Raw genomic sequence first — 11,918 nt, 5'->3', positions numbered from 1 at the left:
CTGATGGGGTATAAGAACTTCCTAGTCTCAAAGTCAAGAGGCCCTGGGTTTTTTCTTAGATATAAAAGCCTACATAAATAGCAATGTTACTTAGTCGCACAGCATTGTTGTGAAGTTCCAAATTCTAAAGCAACCACCAGTGAGTTATAAATATAATTCTATTTATACAATTTCCAAAATAATTTTTATTGTCAGAATTCTGTACTTTAGTTCTCCTTCTCCTGTACAGTCTTGGTACCCCGGAGTCGACCAGTACGCCGGGCAGCGATGAGACCGACCTTTCGTCCAGCTGGGGCATCTCTTCGAATGGTGGATGGTTTTCCAATATGCTGGTGATTACCTCCTCCGAAGGGATGTTCCACAGGCTACAGAGAAAGAGTTCTCACATCACCAAACATGCAAGGGAACATGGATTTCTTCCTTCTAACTCCTGCTGACTCAACTCAGGGAAAGAAACAAACACCTCATCCTACCCCCATTCTCAATGTAAATGGCAAACCATTGTGTGCCAGACACACAGGTCTGAAAAAGAATGCTTCTGTGCTGCCAGATTCTAATATATTGGTTACTTTTTACCAAACTGCCCCTCCCTTTTTATTCCTTGCTATAAAGGGATGGCTTTTTGGATAGGAGTAAGGGATGCATCTGAAAATGATACAAATAACAACAATTTTAAATGAAAACGAACACATAGTTGATTCTGTAGCTAAATTCCACCCTCCCAACAATCCCATTCTCACCTAGCTCCTGAATTTCTGAGGAGTAATTTCAGAGACATAAATGTCCAACCAATTAACTGACACATGTCAAAGAGTAGTTAGTAGCACTTCCCATCTCAATCCAGGGCAGACTCAACTGAATGCTATGTTATGCCCTTTCACTTCCCCACACAGGCAGCCAAGCAGCATAGCAGCCTGAAAGACTGATGACTGGAACTATATTGAAGTACCCGAATACCATGAAACAGACTAAGAATCCCATCCCATAGCCCAGGAGACACTCACATTCATGGCCACACCCCGGACACGAGGCCAGCAGTTTCTCTTGGCCTTGTATTTGTGATAGGCACGACCTGCCTTAAGGATGGGTTTATCAATACGACCTCCTCCAGCAACAACACCTATGAGACAAATGTTTAGGATCCAGTAAGGTGATGTATAAAGACTGTTCTACACTCCATGGAAAACCTCAGATTCTAACTTTCAAATTCTGTCAGAATGTACTTTACAACAGTAAATGGCTCTCCAAAAGAAAATAAACATGTTGGAGGCCACAATCATTTTTCTTACATTTTGGTTGATTTAGAATGTCTCTTTTCCCTTGTGGCTCCTCTCCCCATGGGTCTTAAAATAATACCCTTAGAGTCAGGGACAATCTCCCCATTCCCAAAGCCCTGTAACTCACCTGACGTTCTTGAGACTAAAAGCAGCTCCTATTCCTCCTGAGACTCTAAGTTAATAACAGAATCAGAATATAACCCACATTGATCCCGTGGGACTCCAGGAGTCACTGGGTTCAGTAGCCTAAATTGAGGACCCTTGCTAAACTGTACACTAAAGTTAGAGCTTAAAAAGCAGAGGCCTTACTTCATCAAAAGATGTGAGTTCTAGTTGCTCAATCACTTACCAGTTGGCATAACTGGAAAAAGTTATTTCACACCTGAACCTCAATTTTATAAGTTGTAGATTAGGGTTATTAATTATGCTATGAACATAGACAACTATTTATTTCCTACAAGTACACAAACCTGTTTACAAATCACCAATAACTGTGCATACACAGTATTAAGCTTTGAGACCTATGAAGCTCCAATCTTCTGAAGTATCCTGAAGGATTTCCTTTTCCTCCAAAACAAATTCTTATTTCTAACACCATGTACTCACTCACTTTATGTAAGCACCAATTAAACCAGATTTCATCCTTATCCCATTAATAAACTAAAACTGGGGAGAGACTAGAAACAAAGGCTAAAAAAGTCCTCAAGATATTTGTTCAATAGATTGCCTACCAATGAATTTTAAGTGTTATGTCCACTTATAAACTTGTTCAAGACAGGTAATCAGGTTAAAAATGGTTTTTTTTTAAAGGTGCCAGGATAGGTGGGCAATTGGGAGTTGTTTGCACTTTGCAAACCTTTAAGGTATTATCTAAATGCGACTCTTGCCTAAACACTCAGTTATTGTGTGATCCTGCCAAGTCACAGAACCTCTCTTGGGCCAGCTCCTCTCTGTAAAAAATGGAAACAAAAACTTGTACCTTAAAAAGGTTATGGGGACCAAATGAGATACTATGTTTGTAACACGCTCGCCAAATTTTATAGCTTAGAGCAGATGAAACAATTGGCAAGTTTCAAATACCTATAAGACAAGACTGACTGAAGGGAAAGGCTTGTTAGCTGCAAGGTCCAAGTTCATTTAAGGAGACCAAGTAGAAACTAAAGAAATGCAGGTTGAGTCCTCACCATTTTATAAGGACAGCAATTCTACAATTCTTACAAACATTTGGGATTTCTTTACATCTGGCTCCATGGCAAATCAATTAGATACCTTTGCTCTAAGTCACTTACCAACCACAGCTCTGTTAGCAGAGGAGATCACTTTCTTAGAGCCTGAAGGTAGCTTCACTCGTGTTTTCTTGGTTTCAGGATTGTGGGAAATCACTGTGGCATAGTTTCCAGATGCCCGGGCAAGCTTACCCCGGTCCCCAGGCTTTTCTTCAAGACAACACACTATGGTCCCTTCAGGCATAGTACCAACTGGGAGGACATTGCCAATGTTGAGCTGAGCTAAAAACAAAGAAACCAATGTTCAATATAATAAAGCAATCACATGGCAAGGCATTTTGTTGTGAATAAAAAAAAAAAAAACCCATGACAAACTTGTTACTCAAGGACCTTACAGTCTAATGGGAAAGATATACACAAATGCCTATGATAAATCATTTTCCCCTGGGAGTCAAGGAATATTTTCCCGGAGAAGATCACCATCAAAAAAACTATTCAATCCTCCTAATTCAGGACCTGAGAGTCCCAAAAATATAACCTGAGACTAAGATTAGCAGTAGGGCCTTCTCAAAGAATACCTGCTAATGGCAGCTCAGGATTAAAGCATGGCTTGAACCTTGCTAAGGAATTCTACATTAACATATGAAATCTGTATAACCAGGTAACCATAGCTTAGCTTTCCTTCAGTCATAAATAATTAAGGGAGGACCTTTGCTGTCTCAGTAGGTAGTAAGCATCCCTTTATTGGGGCGTTTAAACAATTCAAGGTAACTACCAGTAAGGAATACTGTGGATACAATACATATTCCAACTAGGAGATGCACTGGATTATACAAGGTTCTTTAAAATTCTTCACATTTCCTCAAAGCTCATCTTTTGGGATAAATCAAAAGGAAAATTTTCTGCCAGCAACACATCTATAAAACAAGTACAGAGGCAGCAAGGTGTAGTAGATAGCGCTAGATTCAGCAAAGTTAGGAAAACCTGGGTTAAAACCCTAGCGTCAACAAGTAATGTGTGACCAGGTTAAGTCTACTCAATTACTTTCTGTTAGAAGGACGTAAGACTAACCCGGTGAATCACATTCTAGTGAGATGACTGTGAGGCTCAAATGAACACAATATGTGTCTGTTATTTGAAAAACAAAACAACTTACCTTTCTTACCACAGTACACAAACTGGCCAGTGTGGATGCCTTCGGCAGCAATGAACAACTCTGTTCTCTTTTTAAATCGGTAAGGATCCCGAAAAGCTACTTTTGCAAGAGGAGCCCCTCGGCCTGGATCGTGGATTATGTCCTGAAGGAACATAAGAATTTACTAAATAGTGTCAACTGAAATTATCTGTTAACAATTAGGACTTACATTGGCACTGTTTATTAAATTAATTGTTCACATTTGAAAGATGTTATGATGTAAGGAAAACATACACTACATCTGGGTTAAGAAAGTTAGGTAAGGGGCGACCAGGTGGCACAGTGAGTAAGAGCGCGGGCCCCAGCTCGGGAGACCTGGGATCGGTTCTGGCCTCAGATACTTGGCACTGACACAAAATAACTGGCGGTGTAACTTTGAGCAAGTTCCTTAACCCCAACTGCTCAAAAAGAAAAAAAGTTAGGTAAGAACCACTAAATGCTGGGAATATAGAGAAAAGCAAAATCAGTTACAGCCCACGAGATGGGCATACTTTATAGAGGAAAAGCTAGATCCAGGAAATGGTATAAAGAATTAAAGCAGATAAAACGTTAATTAGATCAAAAAACGTACTGTCACAAATGAAGTGAAGAAAAATTATTACTGGAAGGTAAGTGAATTAAAATTCCTGGCCCCTCTCTACTTTTCCAGTCCTAACACTCCTCTCAATCTATGATCCAGAAGCTGTTAGTAGAATGTAACACTCCCAAATGCTCCCCACTGGCATTCCATGGCTAACTGGCTGTCCCTTCCCTACAATGCTTTTCTTCATAGATTTAATTCAAAATTCTACCTTCTGAAAAAGGCTTTCCATCCCTGCTCCCAACTGTATTATTTTAAATTACCTCCCAATTAACGTATATAATTGCTTGCACATTGACTTCCCCACCAGAATTTTAGCTTCCTTGTGAGCAGGGGGGTTTTTGCTTTTCTTTGTGAAGAACGACTTATTTTCCAAAGTAATATCGCCATCCCCGACGTTGGAGAGAAACCAGACACGTGAATGGAAAGACGGATTGTTGTCCTTCTCGAGGGTCTTTGGACTGGGACCTGAGAAGGGCTCCCAAGTGGTATCCAAACCTCCACCCTTCAAAATATGCTTAGCCCCGGTCCTAGCCTCACCTTTACGATACCCTTAATGTAGCCATGCCTCTCGGCGAAGTCGACAGCCCGAAGCTTGGCGGCCCCTTTCCTGTGCTTCACGTGGGCGCGGAAGACGGAGCCGGCACCCTTCCTCTGACCACGGATCACTCGCCCCATCTTGCGCGGTCTGGGGAGGGAAGGAGAAAAGGCAGTGAGGAAATGGAGCCCATGCGTCCCCTCCCCTGGGGCGGACGCACGAGGCCAGGCTGCGCTGACTCGCACGCCCGTCTCGGTTACTCCACGGAGACACCGCCATGTCAGTCCGGCGGAAGCGGGAGGGAGGGGGGCCGGGGCCTGCTCAGCGGCTTCACCTCCTTGGGCCCAGGGAAGCCGCACCCCAAGGGGGTTAGAAACAGGGAGTGCCCGCAACTGTGGGGCCGCTACTCAAGGGCGGATGGCGCTCTGAAGGCCCCGATTGGGCACGGATGGCTGAAGGCCACACAGATACACAGGAGTAGGTCTTACCTGACTCCGGACTTGCTAGAGAGAGGAAGTTGACCTCCTAACAGCGCTATATCTTCCGGAGTGAGGTAACCCACAGGAAAAAGGACAGGATGTAGTTTAGGAGTGTTGCCTCATGGGACATGTAGTCCTTTCCGCACACCTCATGGTCCCTTTACGGTGCACCTTGGGAAATGTAGTCCACGAGGCACCTGCTCTCCTTTCTCCGCTTGGGGCATTCCGGAGTTGGGCTTCAGCCCTCTCAAAGAGGAGTTGGGTACCCTCTCACCCACACCACTCCCAACACTCAACCACGGCGCGTGCGCACACCCTGCTGCCCGTAGAGGGCCGACTGTCCCGGCTCTAGGCGGTTGCTAGGACCTTTGCTGCCGCTCCTGGCAGGTCTGTTGTGGTCGCGGGCTTTTGTCCCTAAGGGGCCTGTTAGAGCCCGGGGGCGGTGTCGGGAGGGAAGCGTGTCCGGAGCTGGGTTCCATCCAGCTGCCTCAGAGGCGGACAGAGCCCCGGTGTGGCCGCCAATTCAGTCCTAAAGTCGTTGCCCCCGTAGGTGCAGCAGGACCACCAGATGCCCTCTCGGTCCTGTGCTCCGCCCAGAGCAGCCCTGTGCTCCGATTGGGCGGTTCCCCGAGGGCGGGAGGACAGGGCGGTGCTTGGGGTCGGGTGCCGTAGCTCCTCTCCCGCAGGGGCAAGACCAGAGGTTGGGCAGACCCTGGCTCCGGGTCCTGTTCTTTCTATCCCCTGCCCTCCGCGCGGCCCCTGAGCGGAGGATGAGTCCAAAAGAGCCAGTGGGCGAGGTTGTCCGTGCCCCTCTCCTCCCTCCTCTAGCCGCCCTTTTTAGGCTCTGGGAGGGAGCGTGGTGGCCGGGGCTAGGCTACTGGAGGCCCGAGGTCTGGATCTGTGCGGGACATTGCGTTCTGGTGGAAACAGTGCTTGTTTTGAGTTTGTGATCCAGGCAAACGAATCCAAGGGCATGCTATACAAGGATCAGGTGAAGAGACTTCCACAGTTAACCCGAGGAAGAGGGATGTTAAGAGTTGTGCCTAAATTTAATGTAGTATCTACTCCAGTCCTCTCTCGCCATCGTGGATGCCATGCCCTCTTTTGGACATGCCCACAGGTTGTCTATGTCTTTTTTAAATGTTTGACTAAAACTGAACACGTTACCCTTGATGTGACCTGATCAGGGCAAAGTATGGTGAAACAGTACATTGGGGCTCACTTAATTTAACATAAGGTAGCATAAACTTTTGGGGCTTCGTTGCCATACTGGCTCATGACTGCAGTCTGCTGAAACCGCTAGACTTTTTCATGTCATCCCCCAACTTGTTAATTGTGCCAACTTATGTATATACCCATCCAAGTCATTGATAGAAATGTTAAAATAGAAATGTTTAAAAAAAAAAAGCACAGGACCAAGGACAGAACCCAACAGCACTAGATACTTCCTTCCAGGTTGACCTCAGCTTTTAGTAACTCATTCAACTCATTCCAAATCCTCCTTACTGCACTATCATTTTTCCAGTATCTCTCCAGCTAGTGCACTCAGATAGCATGAGAGACATAGTACTCTTAATAAAGCATTTGACAATGTCTGGTTACTTGGCTTTTAGTGACTGGGGGTTCTCTTACTAAATGTTCACAAAACATCCTTTTATTATTGTGTTCTAGATTTTTCCAGGGATAGAAGTCAAGTTCACTGGTCTAAAGTTTGTAGGTGTTATTATGGTTTCTTTTTTGAAAATTGGGACAGCATTTGGCTTTCTTCAGTTCTGTAGCACATTTTCCATTCTACATGATCTACATTCTACGTGATCAGAGGTCATTGACCATGGCCCAGCACAACCATCTTTTAATTCTTTTGGTACTTTAGGATATACTTCATCTTGGCTTGGTGACTGGAACTCCTTGAAAGCACCTTTTTGCTGTTTGGCTGTCTCCTCATTTATATTGGATCTCAACTCCTTGATAATTGTTTTCTATATTCCTAACCATTTTTGTGTTGTGAATGCCTTTGGAAGTTTGGTGATGCCTATAGACTCCTTAGAATAATATTTCATAATTTAAGGGAATGCCAAATGTAGTTAGAGATTAATGAAAATAAACATGTAACTTTTTCTCATCCAAGTTCATGAAACTTTCCTCTTCTCTCCCAAAATCTGTCTACAGATCTGTGCACCCCAAGTTAAGAACTACAATCTAAACCAAAGATTATTTTTCTTGGCAGAGAAATCGGAAGCAAATTCTTTCCATACATCCCATGCAGTGGCTTTGTTCCTTTTTTTTCCCTCTGAATATAGTTAAAAAAAAACACCCAAACCCACATTCAGTTTAATTTGACAGACATTTATTTTACCCCTACTATACGCTAGGTGCTTAGGAAGCACAAATGAAATTGTACTAAACTGAAAGAATTTATATTCTACTGGGGGGATATGATAGATGTATTTGAAGGCTTAATCAAGAAACAGTTGTTTTAGAATAAGTACTTTTCCTTTTTTGGCAGGGCTAATAAATGAGTAGCTCAAAGGTAGCTGGGTAGTGTATTGGATACTGCACTGGCTTAGAGTCAGGAAAACTTGAATTCAAATCCTACCTCGGATCCTTATTAGTTGTATAATCTTGGGCAAATCTCTTAACCTTGCTCAGACTCATTATCCTTATCCTTATGTTGTAAATATAACTTATTATATTTATCTAGATTTAAAACAAAACATTTCATTAAATCCTTTAAGCTATTCTTGTGGTAAAGATGAAGGGATGTATGCTAGGTGAAAATGCAATTAGATGGGTTCAGAATTGGTTAAATGACTGCCCATGAATGTTAAGTTGGAAGGAGGTCTCCAGTGGATCCTCAGGGCTGCTTGGACCTTTGCTATTTAACATGTGTCAGGGACTTGGATAAAGGCACAGACAACATGCTTATAGAATTTACAGATGGCAGAAAGCCAGGAGGAATAGAAAATATATTGTATGGTTGTCAGAATCCCAAAAGAGAGTGACAGACTTGAACATTAGGTCAAATCTAACAAAATGAAATTTAATAGGGATGATAAATAAAGTCTTACACTTGGGTTTTAAAAAAAAACATAAAAGAAAGTGGAATTTTGATTGTGGGGCAATTTGTCTGAAAAAGATTTGGGGGTTTTAGTGGACTAAATTCAGTGTGAGTGACAGAGTTCAAACAAAAAAGATGAAGTGATAATAGACAATATTAAAGAAAACACAATATCCAGAACTAGGGAGACGATGACTTCACTATATTCTGCCCTGCTTGGACCATATCTAAAGTATAATATTCAGTTCTTCTTGCCACATTTTAGGAAGGAAGTTGGTAATCTAGAAAGTGTTGAGAGGTAGGCAGTATGGTGAAGGGCTTCAAATTTATACTACATGAAGATTAGTTGAAGGCAATGGGATGCAGTAGCAGTCCTCAATTATGTGAAAGGCTGTTGTGTGGAGAAGGAATTAGATTTATTCTATTTGACTCCAGAGGACAGAATCAGAAATAATAAGTAGAACTTGCAAAGAGACTAAATTAGGCTTGATGTAAAAACAAAGAAAAACTATGTACCAATTAGAGCTATCCCAAGGGAGAAAGGGCTACCTTTGGAGGTGGCAGGCTCCCCTACACTCCATTTTTCAAGCAAAAGCTGGATGACCACTTGGGTTTTTATAGAAAGGATTCTTTTAAAAATGTGGGTTGGACTAGCTCAGAGATGTCAACCATGTAGCCCATGGGCCACATACTGCCCACCACACTTGTGAGTACAGCCAATCATATTACTGATTACTGTAACTGGGAAATATTTAACAAAATAAATAGGGTCGGGTAGGGGGTGCAGTGAATAGAGCACCGGCCCTGGAGACAGGAGAACCTGAGTTCAAATTCAGCCTCAGACACTTAACACAAAAACTAGCCATGTGACCTTGGGCAAGTCACTTAACCCCAATTGCCCTACCTTCCCCCCTCCAAAAAGCAAAAAAAAAAAATTACATTTTAAAACTAAGTCAATATGTGGCCCAAAGTGATCCTTATGTACATATTAGTGACCCCTGTTTCTATTTAAGTTTGATACTACTGGACTAGAAAGTCACAGAGGTCACTTTTCCCCCTGAAATTGAGGGATACTTTGAAGGATACTACAAGGAAAGTTGAGGAGGCAGAAAGAACTAATAGTTTTGGTGATTAGAGAAGACTTCCTGGAGTAGGTGGCACTTGAGTTGATCCTTGAAGGAAGACAGTTGGAGACAAAGGAAAAGTGCATTACTGGAATGACTTATGTCAGGACACAGAGGTGGGTAATGGAGGATGGAGGCCAGGGAATGACCAGTGCTCCAGTTTGGATGGATTCTAGACTCTTGTGTTTTATTTTTGTATGCCCAGAGCTTTGCAGAGCACCTTCCACACAATACATGCTTAATTGATGTGTATTGAATAGAATGTAGAACCTGTTAAGAGGAATAGCCTAGATGAGGTCTATAAAGGGAGGTGGGAGCTGGATTGTGGAAATCCATACATTCCAAGTCAAGAAGCTTATATTTTACCCACTAGGTAATACAGAACTATGGAAAATTTTTCAGCATAGGATCTATGTAGTGGTATCTGTACCTCCACAAAATTATTTTGGCAGTTTTGTTGAGGGTGGTTTTGAGAAAAGAGTGTTGAGCTTGGAGTCAATTAGACCTGGGTTCAAATTCTACCATTAATCATACTCCATGAGGCAGATGGGTGGTGTGGTGGGCAGCATGCTGGATGAGGAGTCAGAAAGACCCATGTTCAAATCCTGCCTCAGATACTCACTATCTATATGGCCATGGACAAATTACTTAGCATCTCTCAGCAACAATTTCATCATCTCTAAAATGGGTATAATAATAGTACCTACCTCACATAATTGTTATAAGGAAAAAATGAGATCATATTTCTAAAGCTTTGTAAAACCTATGGCAGATTTTTGTGAGGATGTGGATGAAAGTTATATAAGATGAGCAGACACGGATGGGTTATATAATCTGCATTATTGAAGACAACCACCAAATCAACGAGAAACAGATCTACTGAGTATTTTGTGAATGGTAGGTATGTTGTTTCTTTTAATAGAAGGTAAGCTCTTTGGGATTCCTCGAGGTGGTGCCCCAGCTATTGTCACCTGAGTGCCAGTCCCAAGAATGGGATACAGGGGGTTGTCTTGATCCTTCCTCTGGACTTCTGCCTACATGCATGCTGACCATGGCTGAGATGTGTGATGATGAGCTCCACTAGGTCCTTGAAGCTGTCACCCACTCACCATCCCAGGATGAAACCCACTTCCCATCTCCTGGTGATGTCACTGAGCCAGCCATGACCCCAGCTCTAGCACTAAAAATCTATGAAGGATGCTCCAGCTTGAGTTCCTATCTTAATAGTAAAAAATGCCACATATGTAAGTGATTGTTTAGAATGTACTGACAATTCATCTCCAGTGAATCCACCAGTTAAACCTTCTCCCCTGGAGTCTCCTCCACCACAGCTGTTGTCCCAGTTTTCCCTTTAGGTGTGCCAAATGGTCCTCCAAGTCCAAGCCATTCTGGGTGAAAATCTCCTTTGGAAGTACCTAGTTTGATTGGAGACATTGTTCTTGATCTACATATGCAGGCTGTACATAGTTTTTTTTTTTTGTCTAGAAATTCTGCAAGTCCAAAGAATGAAATTACTGTATTCTGTAAGACAACATTAGAACATGAACTAGTAGCTCATTTGTTTGTGTAGTCTAGAAAACCAAAATACTATCTTTTGAATTGTCCCACATGGAAGATTGTTTCAGATTCTTTAAATCACCAAAGGATACTGATAGGATTTTCTGGAGCATCTTTCTTGAAGAAAAAGCAGTTCAATCACTTTTACTCAACAGAAATAATCACAATATTGTACATGAATCTCTATAGGATAGCTTTTATTTTATATGGCCATTGTTTGGGGGATTTTTCCTCTTACCATGAAATGCCAAATGTAATTGGGAATCCTTTTTTTTTTTTTTTTTTGCTTTTTGGAGGGCAATTGTGGTTAAGTGACTTCCCCAAGGTCACGTGGCTATTTTTTGTGTTAAGTGTCTGAGGCTGGATCCAAACCCAGGTCCTCCTGACTCCAGGGCCAGTGCTCTATTCACTGTGCCACCTAGCTGCCCCAGTTGTTTTTTTTTTTAATTTGGGTTTTTTCTTTTTTTGTAATCAGTAGACTCATTACCTAATGGGGAAAATACTCAGCTGACAGTTTCATAACTGTGCTGACAGTTTAGATATTATCATTTTGGAGTCCAAAAGCTGTATTATTCTTATTCTCACTCAAGATTTAAATTCATGGACTAAATTTTTAAAAGAATGTGCTAAATGACCCATTGCTGGATTTTTGACTGTTGGTCCAAGAGTAGAGTAAAATTCTGGGAAAGTAATAGTAATATATTTCTAAAGTAGAATTTAGTGCTTGACAAACCAGCATTTTTTTTCTTCTTCATTAGAAGTAGGATTTCAAACAGGAAGTTACAGTATAGATTTAATTCAAAGGATGAAAACCATAAATATGTAGCAGATTATAGGCTTTTAAAAGCACTTTAATATTGAGAAAATGACAGTCTTAATGACAA

The 11,918-nt window shown here is 42.0% G+C and overlaps 1 protein-coding gene and 1 pseudogene across 1 annotated transcript in view; one reads left to right on the top strand and one right to left on the bottom strand.

Annotated features, from left to right (window-relative positions):
* Positions 1–156: 156 nt before the first annotated feature.
* LOC138167878 (large ribosomal subunit protein uL2) overlaps positions 157–11,918 on the bottom strand; it is a 241,962-nt gene continuing 230,200 nt past the window's right edge. The window contains exons 2-7 of the mRNA XM_069096857.1: positions 5,305–5,327; positions 4,819–4,966; positions 3,660–3,801; positions 2,567–2,785; positions 1,005–1,120; positions 157–365 (exon numbers count right to left, since the gene is read on the bottom strand). Coding sequence (XP_068952958.1) covers positions 207–365; positions 1,005–1,120; positions 2,567–2,785; positions 3,660–3,801; positions 4,819–4,966; positions 5,305–5,327 — 807 coding nt within the window. The 3' untranslated portion in view covers positions 157–206. The remainder of the gene's footprint in view (positions 366–1,004; positions 1,121–2,566; positions 2,786–3,659; positions 3,802–4,818; positions 4,967–5,304; positions 5,328–11,918) is intronic.
* LOC138167882 (zinc finger protein 850-like) overlaps positions 5,373–11,918 on the top strand; it is a 71,269-nt pseudogene continuing 64,723 nt past the window's right edge.

Source organism: Petaurus breviceps, unplaced genomic scaffold (assembly GCF_028583685.1).
Source record: "Petaurus breviceps papuanus isolate PSGF00001 unplaced genomic scaffold, PetGlider_PUasm1.0 318, whole genome shotgun sequence".
Taxonomy (NCBI): domain Eukaryota; kingdom Metazoa; phylum Chordata; class Mammalia; order Diprotodontia; family Petauridae; genus Petaurus; species Petaurus breviceps.
This window is presented reverse-complemented; position numbering and strand designations above follow the sequence as displayed.